This window comes from Drosophila virilis, chromosome 4 (genome assembly GCF_030788295.1).
Source record: "Drosophila virilis strain 15010-1051.87 chromosome 4, Dvir_AGI_RSII-ME, whole genome shotgun sequence".
NCBI classification, from domain to species: Eukaryota; Metazoa; Arthropoda; class Insecta; order Diptera; family Drosophilidae; genus Drosophila; species Drosophila virilis.
The window spans coordinates 28,223,366-28,250,272 of NC_091546.1; the positions used below are offsets into that span (position 1 = coordinate 28,223,366).

General features: G+C 37.1%; 5 protein-coding genes across 6 annotated transcripts in view; 4 read left to right on the forward strand and 1 right to left on the reverse strand.

Annotated features, from left to right (window-relative positions):
* Ance-3 (angiotensin-converting enzyme Ance-3) overlaps positions 1-26,907 on the reverse strand; it is a 63,519-nt gene that overhangs the window by 31,031 nt on the left and 5,581 nt on the right. The window lies entirely within an intron of this gene.
* On the forward strand, positions 2,394-4,977 carry Vajk2. Its single transcript, XM_015169875.3, has 2 exons — positions 2,394-2,534; positions 3,507-4,977. The coding sequence occupies exons 1-2, from the start codon at positions 2,523-2,525 to the stop codon at positions 4,452-4,454; spliced, it is 960 nt and encodes a 319-aa protein (XP_015025361.1). The 5' UTR covers positions 2,394-2,522; the 3' UTR covers positions 4,455-4,977.
* On the forward strand, positions 6,381-7,490 carry LOC26531035 (uncharacterized). The gene is made up of 2 exons (XM_015169894.3): positions 6,381-6,697; positions 6,762-7,490. Exons 1-2 carry the CDS (start codon positions 6,449-6,451, stop codon positions 7,104-7,106), a joined length of 594 nt encoding a protein of 197 aa, XP_015025380.1. The 5' UTR covers positions 6,381-6,448; the 3' UTR covers positions 7,107-7,490.
* On the forward strand, positions 8,556-10,675 carry LOC26530398 (cell death abnormality protein 1). Its single transcript, XM_015169877.3, has 4 exons — positions 8,556-8,775; positions 9,157-9,546; positions 9,605-9,814; positions 9,875-10,675. The coding sequence occupies exons 1-4, from the start codon at positions 8,617-8,619 to the stop codon at positions 10,529-10,531; spliced, it is 1,416 nt and encodes a 471-aa protein (XP_015025363.1). The 5' UTR covers positions 8,556-8,616; the 3' UTR covers positions 10,532-10,675.
* Vajk1 lies at positions 20,063-22,154 on the forward strand. Of its 2 annotated transcripts, XM_032433157.2 has the most exons (4): positions 20,063-20,282; positions 20,746-21,219; positions 21,284-21,907; positions 22,021-22,154. In XM_032433157.2, exons 1-4 carry the CDS (start codon positions 20,271-20,273, stop codon positions 22,024-22,026), a joined length of 1,116 nt encoding a protein of 371 aa, XP_032289048.1. In that variant the 5' UTR covers positions 20,063-20,270; the 3' UTR covers positions 22,027-22,154. The 2 variants fall into 2 exon arrangements, with proteins under 2 accessions (XP_032289048.1, XP_002057487.2); XM_002057451.4 differs by having other exon boundaries at positions 21,284-22,154.

The following is a 26,907-nucleotide window of genomic DNA, read 5'->3' on the forward strand; positions in this document are numbered from 1 at the left end:
TACACAGAAATGCATTAGTAGGCAAACTCTAGATTATATATATATATATATAGATATAAAGCTACCATTTGCATAATATTTTGGGGATTTTTTTTTATAAAATTTTGTTATTTCATTTTAATTTTTAATTTCTTCTTTTTATTATTAAACAAGAATCGTGTGTTTGTGTGTTTGGTGCTGTTTACCAATATGTTGGCACGTGTACGAAATGAAAGTTAACTAAACAAACATCAGATTGAAAATATAACAAGAAGAAGCTGCGAACGCACTTAAACTTGAACTTGAATTTAATGTTGGGCCTTAACCGCTATGTTTCCCTTCACTTTGCTTGTTTATTATTATGAAAGACATCTACAATCTACAGTTTAGTTATTTCTTTTAACTGATGCTTCTTGTTTCTTTTGATAGTTTCAATGGTTGTTTTTGGGGTCATCTGCGCGTTGCAGAGTTCTTTGTGGTGGCCACAGAAACGAAGCGAACAAAGGCCGCATTTGAGATCTGTACGATAATGTGGTTCAAACTCTGCCTAATGATAATGATAATGATAATGCTGATGCTGATGACAGCGCACGACCTTCGCCTTCAGACTGCACATCACAATGCACAGCATTATAATAGACCACAATCTGATCTAATGAAATATATATATATAAATCTATATAAGTCTATATATGTAGTCGTATATCTAATGTTTCTGTTCTGCCCTCCGCTCATTGTTCACACGTTCCATTTACATGGCCATTGGCCGATTCGACTCGTAGTGCCCATTGATTTAGCTATATACTTATATACACTGTGAGTATTTCCTATGCACATTAAAATGTCAAATTACACACACATTCACACAGCAAACATTCAATCATTGCACCCACAATACGAATTTACTTTGCCGAAAATCTGTAAGATCAAAAGTTCAGTCACGAAGCCCCAACCGAACCCAAGCCAAGTAGAACTCGCAGACCGAGTGGCGCATGTTTTTTTTTTCGGAAAAATTACACAAGAAAATTTACTTGGCTTATGGAAAATGCAACTGAATTCGTTCAGCGCCAAATAGCAGTGTGTGGCTAATGCACATCTAGCCTTTTGGGCAAAGAAGCAAAGGTTTCTTGTATCGTGATTTTAGTAGAATTTTTTTAATTTTCTGACAATAATTACGCCATCCCATTAAGATACTATATAAAAAAGTGAAAGGAGATGCTTATTGTTCTTCGAGATAATATTAAAGTATTAAATAACACTTTCTATTCATTTTTCTTTTTATTTCCATTATAATTTTGTTTATTATAATATAATAAGAGTTCGAAATTATGCAAATTTTAAATTCAGGCCACAAAAAATTGAATAGTAATGTAGTTATTTATTTAATAAAATGTTTATAAATAATAAAAAAAATATCACATCTTTAAAAAAACCCTACTCAAAAGTTTTCTAAAGCGCGAGTTCATAGAATGCATTATTTTCAGATACCGTATCACATTGATTACAATTACTGGATAAATTTGTCCAATAAAATGAGATGTTTCAGAACCTCTAATGCATCGTAACTTCCAATTGCGAGTTCAATTGGCAATTTAAAGAAATTTCTAATCACAATTTTATCCAATAGTATGATTCAGCAATTGTAAGTTCATATTTAAGCAATTAAATAAAATATCATAGGTCTAATGACAATTAAGTCCAGTAAAAGGAATCACTACTTAGGAATTTTTATTTTCCTTCAGTTGTTTATTTTTTTCATCTCTAATATATTTTAATGTATTTGTTTAATTTTGATAGTTTTTGAATTTCATCCAGGTTATTATATTCTATCTTAAATATAATATAATTTATTATTTCGTTTTATTTAATTGTAATTGAATTTATTTGTTTAATTTTAGTTTATACTTTTTAATTTGATTTTTTGTTTATGCTTTTTTAAATTGTTTTTTTTTTTTATATTCATTTTGTTCGCATTTTTGTATCCTTTATTTTTTTATCGAAGTTATATTTAACTTTCGAAAGTCAATCTTTTTCAACACTAGAGTTTAACAGCTCGTACGCTATGGAACTTTTTTACTATCTAGTGCCCCCAGTTGTCTACTAAGTACTTGGTACCATTAACGGTTAGCCGAGCTGCGGACTGCTGTCAAGTCACACCGACAGGCACTAACACACACGCAGGGCAGGTCACACGCATTGCTCATATGTACACGTACAGTGTCCGTGTGAACTGAAAGCTTTTTTAGCACACAACATTTCCTTACGCATAGTGAGACGCTCGAATAGAGAGGCAGAGAGTGAGATAGAGATTGAGAGAGTGAGCGAGCTTTTGGGCTGCTGCTACTGCTGCTGGTGGCTGGTGGCTGCGTCAAAGATCGACGTCGACAGACACCAACAAGAGCATCAACCATGGTCGGCATTGGCATATAAAAGCTCGCAATGTCTGTGCAAAATTATTCAGTTAACAGTTGCGGGTTGGTTGAGACATACAAACCCCGGCAAAAGTTGAGTGCGGCTGTCTAGAAGTTAAAACAAAGTGCAAAATGAAATCCATGGTATGTTGTGTTCAAGCGTACTACAAAAAAAAATAAATCTAAAGCAAACCAATCAGCTAAAAGCGATTCAAGTTAAAAGTTCTTCAAGTGTCTTCATTATATCATCATAACTATATCTGACTATCATCTCGCTATGCAATGGACAATCGTGCCTCGAAAAACTATAATTTTGTCCATCAAGTGTACTTTAAAAAAATATAGAATTTGATGAGATCTATAGAGTTTTTATGAGCTGCATAAAATAATTTTATATAATTTAAAAAAAATGTTACAAATGTAAAAATTAAAATCCAAAAATTTATCTTTAAATGAGAAGCTTTTAGCATAACGAAAAGTAGGGAATTAAATTATGTAGAAAATTCTTGGATAGATCAAGGCAGTTAATATTTTTAAAACACATATTGAATTAGAATTTAGTGTGAAAAATCGTATTTTTGAATATAATAATATTTTAAATATTTTATTAAATATACTTTGAAAATAGGATATAGAACTAATGAAAATAAATTAGAAAATATTTAATTAAGCCAAGAGTCTCGGTTTAATTAATAATTGCTTTTGGTTCAAAACCTATAAAAAGAAACAATTTTTTTTTATAAAGAGCTCTCGACACCACAGCTAACATTTATTACTTTACTAGTTTAATTTGTAACAGTAGCCAAAAATATAGTTTAATAAGAAAAAACTCGCATGCTAGCGCATAACAAAAATTAAGTATACGCCACTTGGTAAGCACTGCGCAAGTTCTGTCGCATTACGTATGCGCCGCGTGGCCAATGAATGGAGCTACCATTGAACTTGGCGCGCAGCCAAACGCATTTAGTAAATTGCATAATTGTCATATTTGAAATAATTATGGAGTGGCGGCTGGCGGAAGTACCGCCAAGTTATATAATAGCATAAAAGTTGCAGCGATCGAGCGATCGAACGATTAACACGGCTAACCCACTTTGGTCACACTTTGCATTGCAGCTCGTTTTTGGCCTGTTGGCTATGTGCGTGTTGGCGGCCACCGCTAGCGAGGAGGCACCCAAGAAAGTTGAGGCCGCTGAGCCCGCCGCTGAGGCCAGTGCGACAGCTGAAAAGAAACAGGAGAAACGCGGTATTGGCTATTCCGGCTATGGCTATGGCGGTTCCAGCTATGGCGGCTCCAGCTATGGCGGCTCCAGCTATGGTGCCTCCGGTCTTGGCGGCGGTGCCATTCTGAGCACTGGCCATGGTGCCATTGGTGGACCCGTTGTCTCTCAGCTGCCCACACAGGTGCACACCAACACCGTGGTGAGAACCGTACAGGTGCCCTATCAGGTGGAGCGTCATGTGCCTTATCCCGTTGAGAAGACCGTCACCTATCCCGTCAAGGTGCCCGTGCCACAGCCCTACCCCGTGGAGAAGGTTGTCCAGTATCCCGTGAAGGAGATCGTTAAGGTACCCGTCCATGTGCCACAGCCCTACCCGGTTGAGAAGATCGTGAAGGTGCCAGTCAAGATCCCAGTCGATCGTCCCTACACCGTGCATGTGCCCAAGCCATACCCCGTGCCCGTTGAGAAGCCAGTGCCCTATACCGTTGAGAAGCGCGTCATCCAGAAGGTGCCCGTCCATGTGGACCGCCCAGTGCCCTATCAGGTGAAAGTGCCCGTCAATGTGCACGTTGAGAGCCATGTCCAGCCCGCCATCACTGTCACCCACACCGTCACCAAGACCGAGGGTGCACCCATTGTCAGCGGACCAATTGCTAGCGGTTACTCCGGCATCTCTGCTCACGGCGTCTCTGGACCCGCCATTGCTGTCGGCCATGGCATCTCGTCGTATGGCGGTCATGGCATCATTTCCGGTCACGGCATCTCTGGCCATGGCATCTCTGGCCACGGTGTCTCCTCGTACGGCACCTCCGGACACGGCGGTTACCTCCACAAAAAGTAGACCAATTTATCGCTAACGAGGGCCAAATCAGCTTATGAATTCGGGTAAAGGCGTACGCATCAACATCAATGTCGAATTTTCCAATATCCACATGAAAAACAAAACCCAACTGGAATTACCCCCAACCCGCAACCCTCAGAGTACGACTTACATTTAGTTTTAGTTTGTGATACCAACCGAAATTCTAGGAGGAAGCAACAATCGTTCAACGGGAAGATCATCAAATGTGACATTTCGATGAGTGGTTCCCAGGACGGAACACTCTGGAAACTTGCCAGCAACTGCACCCTTAAGAAAAACAAAAGTAACAAATCAAAGCCACATTCGTTTGTCCCGCTTGTCAATTGTGTCACCCGCCTCCTCTTATGTACAGTTCTTTCTAGACAGGAAAAACAAACAAACAACAACAACAAGAGAAAACACCTGAAACCAGTTGCATCTTCGACTTTTTCCCGTTAATTTCTATTCTATGAAATTTTTGTACATATTTAAATAATGTAAATAAAAAGAATTAAAAACAAAAGCTTTGCTTTTATTCTTAAAGAGATGAAATAAAATTGTCAAGTAGTATTTTTAGTGGGCTTATCAATAAAATCTGGCTTTGAATATCATAAATTTATTGGGGAATTCCATTATATAAATATAAATCTCCGTATATTGCAGCTTGCCCCAAAAATACAATTACAATCTTCTATACAATAGTCCACAGTTAATAATTAAACACTTTTTGGGGAAGGTTACCAAGACTCATGTAAGATTTAATTTGATCTAAACTGTGACTACGAAAAATTTTGCTTATGACACACATTATAATAGATCTATTAAGGTCTGATAATATTCAAAGTAATATTAATAGTCAAGTATTATAAAAAATTTCCTTCACATTTGTTTAGAAGAAATTCTAAATTTTAGGGATCCACAATGATTTTATAAAAAAATATTCTTATAAGTAGGTAGGAAAATCTGTTGCTAAACTGGATCGTCTAGAAAACCGCCAGAATATAGTCACATGACAAGCAATTATTGAAAAAAGATATACTTATATGAGTTCAAAACAACATTTTTCAATGTAGTCCTGGTATATAAACACTATTTGTAAATATTTTCTTTTTAATTTAGGCTTTCAATTTTGCGATTGTTTGTTATTGAAAAAATGAAATCAATTTTATATTAAGTCGCACAAATTTTATAGAAATAATGAACAAAAAATGCCCTTGTAGATATTCCCTTTTGTGAAGTTTATAAATGAAAATATTTTGGAATAATAAATATCGTTTCCTTATGCTATGTAATATTGTAGTATTGATTCTGATCGAGAATATATATATTTTCCTTATGGGTTCTCCTTCTATGCGGTACACATTTCATTACAAAATTATAACACTCCCCACAAGAGTATAAAAATAGTAAAGAAGACAATTTCTTATAAAGGTTGCTTGTCAAAAGCTCTTCAACGTAGTACACATTTATATAGTAAAATCAAAAGCTTCAATTGCGTTAAAAGCTTAAAAACAGAGACTTAAGTTTAAAGTTGAGAAAGCTTTTATTTTTGGTAACAACTGTACGCCAAAGCTTTAATGCAACCTAAGCTTAGTTTGTATTTGCCCGCATGATAGGTGTACAAAGTATGCTAGAAATTTTATATAAATTGAAGATATATAGCACATTTTCCAATCTTTGAGCCCAAAACTATGCAACCTATTCTAAGAGAAAATATGAAGTGTAGTATTTATTCTTCTTAGATAAAGGTAAAGATTCACGCCCGTTAATTAAGCTATGGCAAAACTGTCCCTTATTGAGCTAGATACAAATAGAAGAAAAGTGAGTGGAAAAGCAAAAATATGTGCCGGGCAAAGCCGAGCAATAAACGCTAATTTATCATTCTTGTGATGTATTAAAATTTATCATCTTCCGGGAAATAACAATATTCAGTTGTGTTCTAAGCGCGTTGCAGCAAAGTTCGTATCTTACAGAAACCAAATTTTAATGCCAGAATGTGGAAATTTGTGTTAATATCTGTGCTCAGCCTGCTGCCAAATGCGCTGCTTCAAGCTGAAGATTATGAAGACAATCAAACTGAGCTTCCATATACCACACAAATATACCAAACAAGTGACTCACATCTGTGCACAGAACATGAGGTAATCCTCTATACGCTAATGGAGCCAACACCGTTGCGGGAGTATGGTTTTTTTGCCGAACCCTTTAGGCGGGCGGGAATTCGGGGATCATTGCGTAGAGTGGTAAGTTCAAGAAAAAGCAACCAATAAGACTTATGGGCTAATGCTCTAACGTCATATCAAACAGACCAAGACCAGATTGGAGCTCCGTCAAGTTTGCTGTCCAGGCTATCTAAGAGCCTACGATAATAGCTGCCATCCAGTGTCGACAACAACGGAGATCTACACAGAGTTAAACGATGTCTCGACTCTGACTGTGCCTGTGCCCAGTACGGATAAAAGCTTACCGAGTGCCGCAGACAAGCAGTCGTATAAGCCTAAGCCCTGGCTTATGTACGGCACTGTGCTCATATTGATCTTGCTAGCCCTGGGAGTATGCATGTATAGCTTCTACTATATCAAGCAAAGGAAAGATAAGAGAAATGAAGACGGCAATGAAATTGAAGCGCGCTCAGCTCTGTTTTGCAACTAAGTCACAAATTATAAGTATATTTGCTCTAGAAATTCAATAAATTTGCTAAAAACCCTAAGTGATATAATCGACTCAATCCAAGAATACTAAAAAAAAATGTTATATAACTTTATCAGTTTTTGGCATTTAAATAGATATATTTTCTAAAAATCCGTCATATAAGAAATCGGGTAAAATTATAATCCCACCCTTCTGTATCTTGCATATATGCCTGTGGGTCAGTATATAAATATACTAAAGTATACTACACAAATATATTTATCGTCTTTTTGCTTAAAATTTGGTGATATGAAGAAGTTTATTTAATATATAATAAAAACAAAAACTGAGATCCGCTACAAGCTGAAAGTGTAACTAAATTTTAGTTGAGTTTTGTGCGCACTCAATTAATCATCGTGGTTGAAAAATGTGGAGCATTTTATTGCTGAGTTTACTCAGTCTTTATGTGCAGCTGGCGACCTCTGTCAAAGATCCACATTTGTGCATAAAAAATGTGGAAGTTTCTTACACTGTAACGGAACGTGCTTCCCTGGAGAGCTATGGCGAGTTTGCAAGTCTATTAAAGATGCTAAATGTGCCAGGCGAAATGCGCACCATTGTATGTTAATAATAGTAATATACATTCAATTTATTTATGCTATTTATGATTTAACCAATCAAATATGCAGCAAAAAACTAAATTGGAAGAACGTGAGGAATGCTGCGAAGGCTACGAACGCTCGGCTATTGAGGATTGCCAACCTGTGCCAACTGTGCTCCAGGATGAGCCGAGCTCAACTGTGTCTGTTATCGATAACAATCCGATTGTGCCTCTAGGCATATCGAATAGTTCTAAGGTCAGCTACCGCTGTTGCAAAATTGAGCTAATCTTTATGTGTGCAATTGTACTTATCTTAACGCGTTTGTAAAGGGAAATGTCGTATATATAAATATAAATATTGTTATCATCTACATTTGCATGAATACAATCAAAGTATGACTCATTTCTGTTTGGTTTTAAGTAAATACTTTCAGAAATTATTTTTGCGTGGCCTGAACAACACAAAAAACATAATACAATTTCTACAATCATCTTATGGGCACACTAGATCGTAGGTCCAAGTGCCTGCGCGTTCGTATATAAACATTCTTTATCAAGTGTCTTATCAGGCATTATTCCCTGCCCTAAACAAGCCTTCGAAGAGACTCTTAATGTGATGCTCGCAAATAATATTTTCTTATACTTTTCTTAGAATACCCTGTAGCAAGAACTTAAGTGGGAAAAATATATATTTAAGTTACAGCCGATGAGCTGAATTTCTCGGAACATAAAAGTTCAATTTGTTGAACTGGACATTGCGATAAGGTTAGTTGTATATAAAAGCATTATCAGAAGAGTGTCCGTAATTAATGATAGATTGTGCTGTGGGGCCTTTAAGTAGATTCGATTCAGCAACACAATCTTACTTGTGTTTTAAAATTACGGCTAGACGGTTGACAAATTTTTTGCTATTTTCGAAAGCCTCTCACCATGGATAGTACTCGGGGTGCAATTTTTTTTATTTGTTTAATTGCTGCGACTGGCTGTACGCCGGCCATGCAGAAGAACAACAAGAATCCGTATAATAATACGTGTTTGAAGAAAAATTTCGAAAGGGACAGTGACATGGAAAATATAAGTGAGCTAGTGGTAAGTTGAATTAAAACATTCCTTTTATACCCTGTACCCATTTGAAATTCATATATAACAGCAGTAATGCATCTGTAATAAGATTCAGTTTATCATTTTGTTGATTACCCTCCTGATCTCTCCTAAAATGATAAGTCCAGTCCCGGGTTTTTGAGCATATTCCTGACCTTATAAGAAAGGTGCTGCTTACAAAAAAATTCAAGGTGTGCAATTTAAAATTAATCAGATTATACAGATATACGTTATTGGCGAATTAATAGCCGAGAGTGTGGAACCCAGGTAAGAGGAAATAGACCAAACTGCAGCTTGGTACAGGGTGTTTTTTAGTCGGTCGCTTTCGACTAGAGAATTCATACTTTATACAACACCTCCTCTACACAGTCTGAGTATGAATGCTGTCCCGGATATGTTGGAGCGATTGACGATTGCAAGCCCGTTTGCTCTGTGGAATGTGATAGCAATAAGTACTGCTCTGCTCCAGAACACTGTGAATGCGTAGAGGGCTTTAAAATGGTCTTAAATGGAGACTGTCATCCGGCGTGTACAGAAGGCTACGAAATGCAGCCAACTGGTGAATGTGTGTCTAGGGCAGAAACCAAGGAAATCGAAGTGAAACCCAGTGAGGATTGCTATGTGGAAGATCCCTGCTTGCCTAAGGATCCGAATTTATGCACAAGGGAAGTGCCAGTCACTGGCGAACAGCAACCGGGGTACTATACATTAAAGGAAGAGTTTGAGAAATTAAATATTCCATTTCCCAATATTCTGTTTGTAAGTAAGCAAATTATTTCTGCATTGACATCGATTACCCTATATCCTATATGAAAAGACCAGAATTGAAAGATATTGCTGCGACGGCTACGGAAAGCAAACCGACGATGAGCTCTGCCAACCCGTGTGCCAACCCAACTGTGGTGCAAATGCCTACTGCAAGGCACCAAACAAATGTGCGTGCCAGGAAAACTACCATATGGGAGTAGAAGGACAGTGTGTGGAGAATTTTAAAGCCGTTGATCCGCATGTGTGCAGCAAAAATGTGGTAAAATGTTAACTACTTTAAACGTTTCCGTCAACTATATAAACTATATATGCCCTACAGAGCACAACTGAGGTAAAAATCTACTGCTGTGATGGCTATGAACAAAATGCGCTTGGCGCACTCTGCCTGCCCAAATGCAGCCAAGGATGTGGCCGTAACTGCCGTTGTGTGCAACCTGAGGTGTGCGAATGTGAAGAGGCTGACGCCCACTGTCTGTGTAAGCCAGGCTATGCCAAGGGCAAATCCGGACACTGTGAACCACTCTGTGCAGCGGGTTGTCCCGTGCACAGCAGTTGCCTTTCGTACGGACTATGTCAGTGCCTAGAGGGCTACACAAACAGCACCGGCAGCTGCCAGCCCAATTGCCTGGCCATGCCAGAAAACAGTAAGTGCGTACGTCCAGGCGAATGGGAATGCGATTTGGGCTACATCAAGCTACCCGACGCCAATGGGCAGAGCTACACCTGTCAGCCGCATTGTAGGCAGAGCTGCTCCACCTATGGCAAGTGTGTGGAACCCAATGTGTGCGAGTGCCTGCCTGGCTTTAAGGCCATTCTGCTTGGCCAGGACCCAGAGACCAAACAATTCGTTGAGGAATGCCGACCAGTTGAATTGACCGACTCTCTTCCATATCCATATGAGCGATACACAACTGAAGCTTCAAATGACCAAATACTGCCACATAAAACTGAAAAGATCTCATTTCGAACCCTATAGGCTCCACTTGCTGGAAGACTAAACACATACTAGAATAAATTTGTATCACCTAATTAGCTCTTTTGCATTTTGTATACCGCATTTAATAACAGAAACATTTTGATTGGCCAATTTCAATTTTTATAATAAAATAAATCTTTCATATCCTGTATTGTTTCTTCAAACAATTAAATGAAATATTTATACAATTGTGCATATACATCCTAAATCTTGTTCAACAAAATTTTAAACGGCCTTTCTGACCTATTTCAGTTTACATTTATTTTGTTTTTTTTTTTTTTTCTAAATTTATTAGATTTCAAACTTTGCAAACTTAATACAACGTTTAGGCAATTTTATAGTAGAGAAAACCTATAAAAAAAAATCCACAAACTTGCCGGCAACTAATGCTAATCAATAAATAACAAGTAAGAGGTTCCAGTCGGGAGCTCCCGACTAGGGGATACCCTGAACCCTCTTCTTCCAACCACAAATGCATATATATATTCTATTTTAGAAGCTGTGTCAAGTTTGGTGACTCTAGCTCTTATTATTTACCAAAATTGCCCAGCAAACAGGATATTGTAAACGGAGTAAGTTATCGATTATCGGAAACAAACTCGATCTGCGCAGGCACTAGGAGCACCTACATCTAAAATTTCTCTAGCTCTTATAGGTTCTGAGATCCTTGCGGACGGACGGACAGACAGACGGACATGGCTAGATCGACTCGACTATTGATGCTGATCAAGAATATATATAATTTATGGGGTCGGAGATGCTTCCTTCTGCCTGTTACATACATTTGGATTTTGCACAAATACAATATACCCTTATACCAATTTTTAGTGGGTTCAGGGTATAAAAAGCCGAGAGCAAAAGAAAATTGGACTGCCTTCTTATACACACACACATTTACACACATTCACTCACGCTCATACACACACTCACATTTACACACTCACATTAACTTTTGCACATAATCTGGAATACTTAAGAGCAACTTTGCCCGAGTGGCGGGCAAAATCAACAAGCGAAAAGCGTACAAATTATGCAAGACTTAATGCAGTTGAGAGCATTGAAAGTAAGCGCAAAATAAGCCAAGAGATCAACGCCCAAATGTAGCATAATTAATTGGAATGACAAATGGTGTCGGACAAGAAAACAACAAAAATTTCAAGTTCGTTGCCTTAGTCTTTAGTTTTTTTTTCGTGGGCAGCCGCAAGAACCTGTTGGCAGTTGACCAACGCACAACATTGATCTTGTACTAGCTAACGCGAATTGAACCCAGTATGTGTGATTGTGAATGCGTGTGTATGTGTGGCATGCGGCAAACGGAGAATGGCACGACCCAAAAACAAAAGCACAAAATAGCCAGAGCCAAAGCAAAGTGAATGCAGCAAATGCGACGCGCAGCCGCAATCAATTAGCGCTATGCGATGACGTCGACGTCGACGCCGACATCGGCTGCTTTGCAGGCAGGCTGCCACATGTGGCGGTTGCGTCATGGCGCCAAGCAGACCGTCTAGCGGTAATTGACTTGCAATTTCTTTTGCAGCAACATTTCGGTTGCAAAGAAATTTACCAAATATGTTGCAATAGTTGCCAAGCCGCCAAAGCAATGCGCCAGACTGAGACAGCCTGAAGCCAGCTGTAATTTATTAGCATTTATCATACGAGTATTTCTTACGGACAGTTAAATATATATTTTTGGAGAGTACAAAAAATATATGGTATACAAATGAAGTTGATTTAAGGACTAATTGAGATAAGAAGAAATACATGAATCCAATTAAAGTGACGTTCAATAAAAGTTATTTTAATATCGGAATAAATAAAAATGAATGTTAAATAAAAATGACAGCAACTCTGCCAAACTATTAGACTTTGGCCTGTGGTATTTAATAATACAAAAATTAATAATTTTACTATCAATTAAAATAAATTAATTAAAAGTATGTTTAATGTAATTAAATAAATTTATAGATTTGAGTTTGCACAACAAAACAAGACAACTTGGCATATAAAGCAACAGATCTCCTTGCCTTTTTACACTCTTATAGAGGAGATCTGTGTAAGACATGTCCGCCGCATAAACTGTATATTTTAGATCAGCATCAACAGCCAATTTGATAAGGGCAAGTGTGTTTCTAGGCGAATCTTTTCAATATTTTTTGCCGGATCGGACAGTACATTCTGGTATTATACAATTTAAGATAACTCGACCAAACTCGGAATCATCATATACATGCAACCAATATATCATTTAGCTGTCATAGGAATGTTCGGTCGCAAAGTGGACTCTTGTATGAAAAAATATACTAATTTCCAAAATTAATTTTGTTCTTAATCAATCCATAATTGTTTTGTATTTTTTGCAATATGAATATGTACAAGATATTCTCAAAATGTGGTATATATTTTAACTACTAATTTCTTGCTCTCTTTTTCGTTCAATCTACTTATTTTGCTGCATTGCCACTTCATTGATTTTAATTGTAGACTTTTGTTGGTAATATTTCTTTTTAATTCGGCCCGTTGGCCTGTTTTGCTATCGTATATGTTCAGCTTACTGCCAATTTTAAATGTATTTTTAATGTTTTACAATTTTCCTTTTCTTTTTTGGCGGATTTGCAATTGCTTAACCTGCGGCAAGGAAGTGTATAGTGTTTTTGAGTTTTCAGGTTTTTGCTGGCATGGGTTTTCTTTTGGTAGACATAGGAAAAGACATACATTTAATAGACGTCAATGGACGTATAATTAGTTAGTTTTATTTATGAGCAAACGCTTTGTAAATAATGAGACAATTAACACACATTCTGAGTTATTTGGCAATTTTCTTTAGTTTTCCATGTCTTCTATTCAAAATCGTTAGCTGCCAACTGAAAATAATTTATTTGTTGCAGTTGCTTAGGCAATCGCTTAATTATTTTATGTTTTATTTGTGCCTTTGTTAATTTACGAACAATTTAGTGCTGCCTAATTACAGTTCGCTCTATATTATTTTTTTTTCTAACGAAGGCAGTTCGAAAAGTTGTTCGGTTAGATGAGGTCTTTAAAAAATTCGAAGATATATTTGGTTTAATATATAAATATTTATTAAATAAATTTTAAATATTTATTTTAAATATAAAGTGAAAAAATTTATTAGAAGTGGCTTTCGCGTCAACGAACAGGGAAGTTAAGACTGGTAAAATATGTTATGAAAAAAATATTAATATAGTTTCCTAGAGTGAAGAAAAGGCAATTACATTTAAAGAAACATACTCGTATAATCGCTTATTTATATTTATATTTTTCTTTTTTAATTAAATTATTCTATATTCAATTCTATAAAGTGTCCAGAGAAAAATGGAAAGAAATCGATATTACTTTTTAGAAAAGGTATTTAGGTTTTACATATTATATACATTTTTTTTTTGTTTTTTGTTGCCGTTCAGCCATCTGTTTTCCAGTATGGAAAAATTCCTTTTACTTTTCAACTGCCTCTCGCTTCTACAAGCCCAAAAAACAACTTCATTTACGCCTCAGTGCGGCCAAAACCGGCAGCCAAAAATATAAAGAAAAAGCAGACAAAAAATGAAACAATTCCGAAAACAAAGGCTACCAACTAGATTTACAAAATGTACAGCCAGATGCGACTACATAGCATAATGTTTATTCAATTTACGCAATTTACACTGCGAGAAACAACAACAAAAACAATACTTGGCATTTGATTGCCAACTGTGTTGTTTTTTTTTTTTTTTTTTTTGTAATTATGAGTCCAAAAATGAAAACCCACCGTAAAAAATGGACTAAATTTAAAAAACCAAATGAGAAATAAACCTAGGTTCATATTTAATAATATTTCGCATCAACAAATGAACAAAACGTAAACATAACGAAATTAGGACAGTCGCAATCTGTGTAATCTAAAATAAATTTATCTTCTAGTTTTTATGCAAATTGCATGGCGAGTAAGTCAATGGGTCAAGACACGCCCACTCGCGGCAACCCGGAAAGCTGCAGTCCCCCCATCTATGGTCCAAACTGCCGCACAGCTGCTGGAAGGCTCCAGCTCCAGAGGCGGAATTACTTATTATGTTGATAAATTGTTTTTTGACTGGTTTTTCTGGCTCTCAATTTTTTTCATTTTTTGGTTTGTGCAAAAATTTGCATAGATTTGCAGTTGGGTTTGCGGCAGTCTGTGGGATTTGGCCAACGACCGATTGGACACTTCCTTATTTATCAGCTGCCAGCTGAAGAGATCAATTGGCCAAACCGCAACTTGATTAAATGCAAAAACCTAACCCACTTGGCTGGCTCATTCGGGCGCAGCATTCAACGACGCGTGACAATTTGTCCAAGTTAACAACAAAATAATCGCACAATGGCCAAAGCAGATGGTCATAAACAAATTTATGCTTTTAAAGACGCGCTCTATGAGTTCAAATGCTTTTGCCATTGACCTCATTATGCTGCCTACATGCAGAGAGAGACAGAGAGAGAGAGGGAAGGGGAGAGAGTATGCACGATTCAATTGCCATGATTATCACTTTCAAATCAAATCAACGAACGGGCTTTTACATACGTCAATGTCATGTAAAGGCAGCCGATTGAAAGGGCTGCGATTGCATTTAACAGTTTACTTGGTTCACCTGGCTCAAGTCGATTTGTCTTACAGGTTTTTCTTGGCTCGTTAACTTTGAGGCTTAAGCTGGATAAGCTGGATTAAAGCACTTAATTGGTTTTCGAATCAAGTAATTTCGAAAACGTAAAATTAAAGACGAAAACAACTTGTGAAAACTGAACTAAAACTGAACTACTTGTAGAAAATCAAAATATATTTCTAAAAGTATAATAAACTTATATCGCTGATATTTTTATTTATCATCCATACACTATCATTTTCATAGGTTGAGTTCTATTTGATGATAAAATATATAAGCATAATTAGTTTTTAATTTCCTTGACAATCGCATATTGAACTTTGAAGTTTGAATGATAGCCTAATCAGAAACTAAAATTGTATTACTCAAGTATATTATTAAATTCCTTTTAAGTTTTAATATACAATTTATATAGCAACAAAGATATTTCAAGCTCCAATAATCTCTGAGACTTTATATTTGTAGATAGTTTGCATCAGTTTCTTGGTGAGCTTTTCATTGAAATTAACTATAATATATGCTATAAATAAATCCGAATATTAAACACATTTAATTGGAATAAGATGAAGTCAGTTTTATTTTCATGTCTCAGGCATCTAAGGGTTTCCAAGTTTCTGAGGCGTATGCGAAAAACAGGAAAATTCGAAGCATTTTACACAAAAAGTTCAAAGACTTTGCTGTGCACCTGTTACTTTCAATGCATTTTGTAATTATGGAGCATGTGTAAGAGTATTTGTTTTGTTTGTTTTATTTTTCCAGTTACTTGCAAAAAGCCAGCTTAAAATATACCAAGTACAGCTGACAATTACTTGAGCAATTTGTCAGTCGGTTAGCTTTGCTAACAACCGCAACTGCGCGCAAACAACCTTGACCAGAAACGCAATGAACCCTTGAGTGGCCGCCCATTAAAATGAGAAAGAAACCCGAAAACATGGGAACTACCGAAACCAAAACCGTTACCAGCCCAGGTGAACAGAGAAGTAAATAAAAAAAGAAAAGACTTTTGTAAATGTCACAGAAAATGTCATAACTGTCAGCTTCGACTGGGCTTAGCCTCGTGCAGTGCCATTTTGTGGGATGAGCTGCCAACAATTGGAACGAAATGGAAATGGAATGTCAAATAACATGCCAAATCACGTTCAACGTATTTCAAACACAATCAATTGTTACACAAATCAACGAAACAGACGAATATGCAAATACAATTTGAAGATGCCGAAAATATTCAAAGCAAAAACATGATTAATCAACAGCTGCCTCCGATTTAACGCCTTTGTTGACAATGCGTTATAAAAAAACCAATCGAATCTATACAAAAAACTTAATAATAATTTATGTAAAGCTATATTTAACCATACAGAGAAATATGTTAACATATATATATAAGACAAGGTCAGGTCGCGTGACGCTTTCAAATATGTGAGGGACTCAAAAGCTATATGCGATGCATGGAAATCAAATAATATATAGTCATAATACAGCTTGTAATTAATTCAAGGAAGTATGTGTAATTGTGCTGTTGGATTTAAGACAATGGCGCTTATAAGCACTCGCAGCTGTCTATCAAAAAGCAAACAAACAAACAAACACTTGGCGCCCCCTTTGCAAACTTATGACATAAGCAGCTGTGGCATGTCCAACGGCAGCCTCCAATCGCACACGCTATCTCTTTCACACTCACTCTCACTCTCACATTCGCTCTCTCTTTCTTTGCGACTCGTTGCAAGCATATCGAACAACAATATGTGGTCAAGACATGCAAGCAATGCGAATGAAACTAAATCGAAAGTTGCATGCAACATACAACAACCACATTCAACACAAAGTAAGAGTGCTAAATTACAGACTGCACGACTTAGAAATACCCTAAAAGCAACTTAGAATCAACTTGAAAAATGTACTCTTAAATGACTCGTGTGTAAATTATGCGATCTGAATATAATTACCAGGACATAAGTATGCCACTCAAATGTGTGGTGATTTATGAAAAGTGATTACAGAAATCTTTATTATTTACAAAATATTTCCCATCGATATTTCTAAACAACCATACCCTCAAACCAAAAATACATACATTTAGTTCTATCAATATTGTATTTGATTAAAGTCCATAAATCGATATCTATCGACTTTTAGTAAAATGGGCGAAATGGGCGTAAAATCAAGCGAAGTAACCGACAAACTGTCATTTATGATTATTAAGAACCAATACCTCTAGATTTATGCTCTTCAAATACATATATCCTTTACTTTTAATTTCCCCCTTTCCAATAAATATACAGGGTATCCATAGCAAAGCCGCTCGTAACAGCTGTGCCAGTCTCGCAGTCGCGCCGTCTCTCAGTCTTGTCTCATATCGTATGTGAGACCCATTGACATAATAACGAGGAAGGTAACCAAAGTAAGACTTTAACTCCGTCTGCGACATCCAACTGGGGCGTCAATTACAGCGACCCACAATGTGGAATTGAAACGAGTTGCCGCTGCCCCAAACATGTTGCCAGTGGGTTAGGTTATGGTTGCTGACCGCACACACATATATCCGGGCGTATGTGGCACAATGACACAACAAAACACAGCCGAATGACCGAGTGACATACTGTCTCCCTCTCTCTCTCTCTGTCTGTTGACAAGTGTTTCCCCCTTTTTTGGCCAGCTGGCGCTAAGCTTACTTTATTTTTTGCGTACGACTTTGGTCTGGTCAAGTGAATGTACCTGTAAATGCGAAAGTAAAAGGACTGCAATTGGCAACAAAATAGCAATTGGATGTGGTTGTTTTGGCCAAATGACAGATGCCAAGCTGCATTCGCGTTGCATCAAGAGCCCAGGCAGAGCCCAAGGCGAAATGGAAATAAAGTGTTTTAAGAGAAGCGATTAATCAGATTTAAAGGCGAATTAAAGATCGATGATATAGTAAATTATTTAAGACTTGACACTTTATGCATTAATAAATGTGTTGAGATAAATTAGTCGGCATACATATTCTATGTATGTAAATAGATAGGATCTTCGATTTACTATTTTATTATTTTATTTTATTATTTAATATTTTTCTAAGCAAAAAATTAAATATTTCGGCATCTATATATCTCTATCTGTATCTCTATCCTCTCTCGCTCGCTCTCTCTCTCTCTCTCTCTCTCTCGTTCTCTCTCTCTCTCTCTCTCTCTCTATCTCTCGCTCTTTCTCTCTCTCTCTCTCTCTCTCTCTCGCTCTCGCTGTCGATCTCGATCTTTCTCTCTCTCTCTCTTTCTCTTTAAAACTAAGTAGGATATTCTAATCCCTTTTCAATTTACGTATATATTTATATTGTGCATTTCTAAAAATGCGACATTTTATGCACCTTTTTATTTGTATATTTAATATTTATATCACCAATAATGTTAAATGAATTACTCACATATAAAACGTACATAAATTAGAATAAATTATTAAATAAGATGAAAAATAATAAAATCAATAATAAAGATAAAAAAGTTTTCATGTGGAGCAGAATATAATATAACAAAATATGCTTATTTTTGTTGATCATATATCATATACCATAGAGCATTATTTTAAAAAAATACATCAAATATCTCTTGTTTAAAATCAAGATCATTATATAAATGAAATTAAGACCAAAAAAAAAAATGGCACTTAAAATAAAAGTTTGTAGACAAAATAATCTTTAAGTGAGAAGCACACAAATAATCTAAAACAAGAAAGAGAGAACCCCCTTCTTCCAACACCAAATGCAAATATATATACAATTCTAGAAGCTATATGTCAAGGTTGGTTACTCTAGCTCTTATTATTTACAAAAATTTACCAAAAAACAGGATTTGGATATAGATTTTTATCGGAACTTACTTGGAAACGGGGCAAGTTATCGTTTATCGGAACTAACTCGATCTGCGCAGGCACTAGGAGGACCTACATCTAAAATCTCTAGCTATTATAGGCTCTGAGATCCTTGCGGTCGAACATACGAACGGACGGACAGACGGTCAGATGGACATGGCTAGATCGACTCGACTATTGATGCTGATCAAAAATATATATACTTTATGGGGTCGAAGATGCTTCCTTCTGTCGGTTTCATGCATTTGCATTTTGCACAAATACAATATACCCTTTTTACCCATTTTTAATGGGTTCGGTGTATAAAAATATTAGAAAGAACAATAACAATACAAAATATATTTGATATTTATAAAATAAAACTCAAATTCAAATTAAATATTTGAATATTTAAAGCATCAAAATCAAATTAGTTAAATCTTAAGCAATTATTAAAACTGAATTGGACGAAGTTGCAGCTTGAAGGCGACACAACTGGCGTATTTTGGAAATTATTCAATTACACACACAAAATATGTGGTTTATTATTGTTGGTTGTGTGGTGCTTGTAAAAAGACTTGAGAAACCACCACAAAAATAGCAGCAGCAACAACAACAACACACGGCAAATGTCGGTAGTTGGTATTAGGCCGCAAAATGGCACGCATCCATAGAGCTGCCTAACTGCCATAGCTCCTCCACCCGCTCTGTCGACGGAGGCACCTCTTGCGCATAGTCTCTGATTGCAATTGCTGCATTTTGGCTTCACTTGCCACTTGGCTGCGCGTCGAGTTCGCGCCTCCGAAAAAAAAGAAAGAAAAAAATCAAACAAGCGGCAACCAGCTAAAACCGACGACGCGACTGGCCACGAACCATTCACCATTCGCTGCATGTGTTTTGGGCGATTGCGATTATGATTATACTATAGTATAATATAGTATTATTGTTGTTGCTGTGTCTGTTGCTGTTGCTGTGTTGTTGTAATACTTCGGGTTCGCAGTCGCAGTCGCCGTCGTCGTTTCATTCATTCGCTTGGCTTTTTGGGTGTTAGTTAGAGTATAAAAGTTCGGGCTGGCGCTGCAGTTGGCATCATTAAACCGTTTACCATCGAACAGTGTAGTGTGGTACGGAACGTGTGTAGAGTTTGTAGAGTACGAGTGATCGATTCCCTCCTCAAAAGAGAAAAAGATATACTCAAATCTCAATACGAATCGATTGTGCGGCATTAACGGTACACAGCTCGACGGATAACTCGCAATCCCACAAGGATATTTTACGCCAGCAACATGAAGTTGATGGTATGTATCCAGGATCAACAAGTGCAGTGTTGTGAAGTGCGCCAAAGAATACATAAGATCAACAAAGATTTACAAAAGTGCAAGATGCTTAAAGAAATAAATACGCTCACAGCAAATATCACACTTTCGAGACTTCTAAACTGAAAACGAAATACTTAATTCAGAAACCTTTATAAATACGAAAAATGCAAGACACAAATACAGTACTCCATCTGAGAAATGTACTTTGTTTACATGAGCTTGTTTCAAGAATAGAGTAATCATTTTTAATTTAATCCCAGAATTATTTTCTTATTTTCGTTCAATTTTCTAATATGGAATGATAACTAAAAACTATTCAAAAACAATTAATTGAGCTTTTAATCGAGCTTAAGGCGTCTTTAATTCTAATCAAGCTCCTTTAGTATAGTATTTTCATATTATAGTATTTCATATTATCCAAAACATTGCTTCACATTTTTAGCGTACAGCGACAACGCTCGCTCTGGTGCTGCTGCTGGCCACCAGCTATGCCCAGGCTGGCGAGGAGAAGAACGAGGCTGCTGAGAAGACAGCAGCTGAGCCAACGGAGTCAAAGGCCGAGGAGACGGCCGCTGATGATGATACCGCAAAACCGAAGCGTGGTCTGCACCACTACGAGGATTATCATCATCATCATGTGCCACATTTCCCAGTGCATGAGGAGAAAACACTGACGGTCATCAAGAAGGTGCCAGTGCCAGTGCCAATCGAAAAGATTGTCCATGTACCCGTGGAAAAACATGTGCATGTGCCCGTGAAAGTCAAGGTGCCTAAGCCATATCCCGTGGTCAAGCATGTGCCCTATGAGGTTAAGGAGATTGTCAAGGTGCCCTATGAAGTGCCAGCGCCATATCCCGTCGAAAAGAAGATACCATATGCCGTACATGTGCCCTATGATCGCCCCGTGCCCGTCAAGGTATAGCAGGCAACAGCTGCTCAGGATTTACATAGTCCATTTTAACACACTTTCAATCCTCTAGGTACATGTGCCCGCACCCTATCCGGTTGAAAAGAAGGTCCATGTGCCAGTCAAAGTACATGTGCCAGCACCCTATCCAGTCGAGAAAATCGTGCACTACAATGTAGAGAAGAAGGTGCATGTCGACAAGCCCTATCCGGTCGAAAAGATTGTCCACTACCCAGTCAAGGTGCCCGTCGATAAGCCAGTGCCCTACCATGTGGACAAGCCAGTGCCCCACTATGTGGACAAACCTGTGCCAGTGCCCGTCATCAAAAAAGTCCCTGTGCCCGTGCATGTGCCCTATGATCGTCCCGTGCCCGTGCATGTCGAGAAACCAGTGCCCTATGAGGTGAAAGTACATGTGCCACAGCCCTACCCAGTGATCAAGGAAGTGCCCTATAAGGTTGAGAAACACGTTCCGTACCCCGTCAAGATTCCGGTGGAGAAGCCCGTGCATGTGCACATTGAGAAGCATGTGCCCGAGGTTCATGAGAAGCACATTACCTACAAGGAGCCAGAGTTTGTGCACAAGCACATTGAGGAGGACCACCATTATCATCATCAGGAACAACATCATGAACCCATCCATCATCATTCATCGTATTCGGCACCTATTGAGGAGCATCATGAGCATGAGCATGAGGTGGAGCATGATTTTAATGACTATCATGATTATCATTCATATCACGGTTACTAAAATTGGTGAAATGAACTTTTTCTCTCTCTCTCTCTCTTTCTTTCACTTTTTCTTTGCAGCATTGAAAAATCGGTTATGAACGGCAACGGTTATGAATGGATATATAGCTAAACTGAAAAAAAAAAAACAAAACAAAAACAAAGTATAACTACTTTTAACATCACAAAAACCATAGAAAACTTTTAAAAACCTTCCATATTTTCCATATCATACCCAAATGCCCAACATTCCAATTACACTTTGCTATATAGAACGTGATAACGATAGAGATTCTGATAACAATTTTATAATGTGACCAAAATGTGACACGAACGAACTTACTTAGTTTTTACGACGAACTCTCTTTTAGCTTAAGCCATACAAAAAAAAAAAAATCAATACAAAAAAAAAAAGCAACAAAACAAGAAAAGAAACGTTGACGAAAATATCCCGTGAGAATTGTTATGAGAAATTTTGAAGACGATTAGATCTAGACTTTAAGAACAAAATACTAACACATTTGGGCCGCACAGCCCACAGAACAACAAGATCAAGAACAAGACCCATAACAACAACAAAGACAAGAACAACACACACAACATATGACACCTCAGCAGGATCAAATTTGGATGTGTTGTTGGACTTGGCTCGCTAAACACTGGGTACATTTGACGTGTGGTTGCTGCTGCTGTATTGTCCTCCAGCTGCGGCTTCTCCTCCTTCTGCTCTGGTCCACCGATTTGTGCACCCGGTTCGGTTCGGTTCGATATGATTTGAGATCTGATTTGTGTGTGTGATAAGACTTCTGTTTTAGTGTTTAAGTGTTTACTCTACATATATATATATTAATATAAATACATATAGATAAGGGAGGCAGCCGTGCAGTCGCCTATTTAAGTCAGTTTGTAAACGAACGTATTGTATTATTTGTAATATTTTTTGCTATCTAGTTTTTAATACAACCAACTATCTATAGTTTTGCTTAATGTAAAAAGCTGTTGAAACGGATTTATGAAAAGTACTTAGTTTACCAAATATTTTTTTGTCTCTGTAACATCAACAACAACAACAAAACACTCTGATAATGAAGCTGATGAATGTAAACAATAAAAACGAGTAGAACGAAGTGATCAAAACTAAAATCAAAGCATTTTATTTATTTAACAACTTATATATTTAAAAAAAAATTTCTTCTACATATGCATATCTTTTATAAAACCACATCCTTCCAACTTTTAAATACTCTTTTTGGCAAACAGCTAAACTGTAATACGACCGCTAACCAAACTAATATATCCTTTAACTATCAATTAAGAGTTGGAATTTCACTATTTCAAATATGTGTTTAACACTGAATAAGATTTGTAGTAAAACGATGCAAATTTAAAAGCGCTAAAACACTCAACTTCAATTGAAACTTAGAAACATGTCACCGAGGTAACCAACATCCTGAAAAGCAAAAGCAGGCGTCTGAGCTGGCTGCTAAGCCCAAATAACAAACTCTCGCTCCGGAATAAAGTCCTAATATATAATGTAATATTTGCCCCTGCATGGCGATATGGACCCCAGGTATACGGAATTGCCGCGGAGACGCACCTTAACAAACTTCGCATCATGCAGGCCAAGATCTTCAAATAATCTGTGGAGCCGTATGGTATATTTAAACACGAGACATTACAAAGGACCTTTAGGTTACTATGGTAGGAGACCTTATCAACCAACAAGAGTCACGTCACTAATTTAAGCTCCGCAACCACCCTAACGTCTTGGCAAGGAACCTGCTAAAGAGGCGAAGAAGGAGGCTTAAAAAGAGTTACCCATTGTAAATATATAAATTAAGCTAGCATAAACCAAACTCACGCTGATAAAAGTTGCCAAAAGTAAAAAGTAATAAGTAACAATTAGCAAAAATAAAAATTAAAAAAAATAAAAAAAAATCAATTGAAACTACATTTCAAACATTATTGGTTTATTTCAAATATTCTTTAATTCTTTTTTAAACATATTTTGAGCTATTTCAACTATTTTTCGAGCATAATATATACATACTAAAAAATTGGGTCATGTTCTAAATTAATCAGCTCTTCCATAATTTTCTAAATATTTTTATAAAATACTACACAAAAGTTACATTCCATGAAATTCCCAGTCCCAATCTCGGTTAGGTTAAATATGCTATTTTACTATATCCTATGCTAAAATATGATGGGAACTATTTTTAATAAATACATTTTTAAGAATGTGGTCATATGTATTTAATCTGCTCTTCCATACTTTTCTAAATATTGCAATAAATCACTAGAGAAATAAATCACCCAAAATAAGTCGTCTCAGTCCCATTTGAATTTTACTTTAGTTAATCCCAAGGGATTTAAGTTTCCCACAACGTTTTGTTCAAATGTGCAACATAATGCCTGCACTGGAAACAAGTCATTTTGCATTACACATAAACGGCTTATCCAATTTTCAAATGAGGTAAACACTGCCTGGCATTCATAATTGCATATTCAAAGTGTCTTGCGTCCACTAGAAGGGAGATAAGAGGCAGGCAACATGTTTATTACATTTGCCACACTATGTTTTTATCATTACGCTTTTCATGCCACAACAACAACGACAACAACGGCAACAACGACAACAACAACAGCAACAACAACGACAAGTTGCTGACGGCACTCGCGTCCATTTCCTAGCGTTTATTTTGCGGCCTGGCATTACTTTTTATTAGCAGCGCCGGTTTGTGGTTTTCAGTTGTTATACCCTGTACTATATACTTAGTGGGTATATACAAATTTGCAATTTTCAAACAAACATCGAATGTGGCGAATTCTTTAATATTATACCAGCTGCATATTTAGAGAAATAAAAAGTTTTAAAATTGTTCCCAATAATGGATAGAAGTTAAATGCAAAATTACGCCAAATATGTTTGTATGTATTCCAACACAAATCGTACACGAATACACTTAACCAAAGGGTATATTAAAGCTAAAACATTTCATACCCGATTTTACAGAGTATTCGTTTGTCTCACATTTTAATTGGAATCCCCCCCAAACTTTTGGCCAACTTCGGCTCGACTGTGTTGGCGGGTTGTGTATGAAGATTAGGTTTCAATTTGCATTTCGGCTTCATTGAAGCCATGCTGCAATTTCAGTCAGCTAAGTGGGGCATAGATTTATCACGTTTTCCTTAGTCGGTTTGTAGGACATGTGCTCCTAACCGATATTTGAGACAAAACCACATGCAAAACGTGTTGTGAAACGAAATGAAAACTGTTCAAAGATCTGAGACTTTAGCTGAGGCTGCGGCTGCGCCTGTGTGCCTTTGCCTATGCCTGACTCTCGACTTTGGCACTGTTTTATTACCATATTGAGGCTAACTCTTTTGGTGGTTTGTTGATTTCTGGTAGCGTTTGTTTATGTAACTGTAACTCTAACTGTAGCATTTGCAGTTTATGGATTATGCAATAAATAATCAACATACAATAGCCAGAGCTGCTGCTGCTGCTGCTGCTGACGTTGTGTTGTAATCTCTCCTCAATAGAATGGCCAGCCATAAAATATGGCTAATGGGTTTTTCAGTAAACTCTGGGCGGGCTCAAATGAAAGTGGAAATCTATAATATGTCTAAAACTGTGGCAGCCAGCTGGTTTTTAAACACAGTTTGGGTTGATTAATTGTCCAGAAATTAGTCGCATTTATTTTTACATGCTAATGTTTTATTAAAATGTAAAGAAAACAAGTAAAAGGTTCTAGTAGGGGATACCCTGAACCCTCTTCTTCCAACATCAAATGCATATATATTCTATTTTAGAAGCTATATATCAAGTTTGGTGACTCTAGCTCTTATTATTTACCTAAATTGCCCAAAAAACAGGATATCGATATCGATTTTTATCGATTGCTTGGAAACAGAGTTTGTTATCGATTATCGGAAATAAGCTCGATCTGCGCGGGAGCTAGGAGCACCTACATCTAAAATTTGTCTCTACCTCTTATAGGTTCTAAGATACTTGCGTTCATACATACGGACAGACGGACGGACGGACGGACAGACAGACGGACATGGCTAGATCGACTCGGCTATTGATGCTGATCAAGAATATACCACTTTATGGTGTAGGAGATGCTATGCCTTCTGCCTGTTACATACATTTAGATTTCGCACAAATACAATATACCCTTAACCCTATTTTTAATGGGTTCAGGGTATAAAAATAAACCTGCTTATGAGGAAAACAAGGCATACTAAAGAAACGTCAAAACGTTCTCTGTGTCGAATCTTTGATTAATTAAGATTAGATTTATAGATCAAATTAATTTAAATTGAAGTAAAAAGGTTCATCAAAATATATATTTAAAGATCCTCTAGATTCTAGACTTTGCTGCCGACCTCAGCTTAGCAAGCTCTTATCCATTTGATAATCAAATATTACGACATGCCCAACATGCCCAAGCCCATGTTTTCCAGTTGCACTATGGACTTGCTCTGTTAGACAACTCGTTCAACATTTAACAAATATTTCCCAATAGCTTGCACTACACCTTGAAAGAACCTCAAATAATGCCAAAAGAAACCGCCAACCATGTTGGTTAGCCGAAAAGAGACTTATGCAACATGGCACCACTGTGGTTGTCATAATACTCAACGCCTTGTCTTACATTTTAATAGGCGTCCAATAAAAGACCAAAAGACAACAAGCGAAAACAAAATAAATCATTAAAAAAAAAACATTGCCCCAGCATGGTCAACTCAAATGGGTGTAGTCATTGACACCGCCATTTTCTCGGGTGGTTGTGGTGGTGGGGCCATCAGCCATTGCACCACGCGGCGTTTCGCTTTTGTGGCACAGAAATTTGCATTTGCATGCGCAGGAAAAATGAGCTTACTTTCAGTGGCTTAATGGGTCAGTTAGCCAGACAGCCAAGCGGGCCTGAGTATAGCCTGCATTTGATGTGATATGTG

Excerpts from the sequence above, each read along its gene's own strand:
- LOC26530398 (XM_015169877.3), top strand. The coding sequence starts at position 8,617 with ATGGATAGTACTCGGGGTGCAATTTTTTTTATTTGTTTAATTGCTGCG. Across the intron at positions 8,776-9,156 it reads AAAATATAAGTGAGCTAGTG|TCTGAGTATGAATGCTGTCC; the intron begins GTAAGTTGAATT and ends TCCTCTACACAG. Across the intron at positions 9,547-9,604 it reads CATTTCCCAATATTCTGTTT|ACCAGAATTGAAAGATATTG; the intron begins GTAAGTAAGCAA and ends CTATATGAAAAG.
- Vajk1 (XM_002057451.4), top strand. Across the intron at positions 21,220-21,283 it reads ATCGCCCCGTGCCCGTCAAG|GTACATGTGCCCGCACCCTA; the intron begins GTATAGCAGGCA and ends TCAATCCTCTAG.
- LOC26531035 (XM_015169894.3), top strand. The coding sequence starts at position 6,449 with ATGTGGAAATTTGTGTTAATATCTGTGCTCAGCCTGCTGCCAAATGCG. Across the intron at positions 6,698-6,761 it reads GGGGATCATTGCGTAGAGTG|ACCAAGACCAGATTGGAGCT; the intron begins GTAAGTTCAAGA and ends CATATCAAACAG.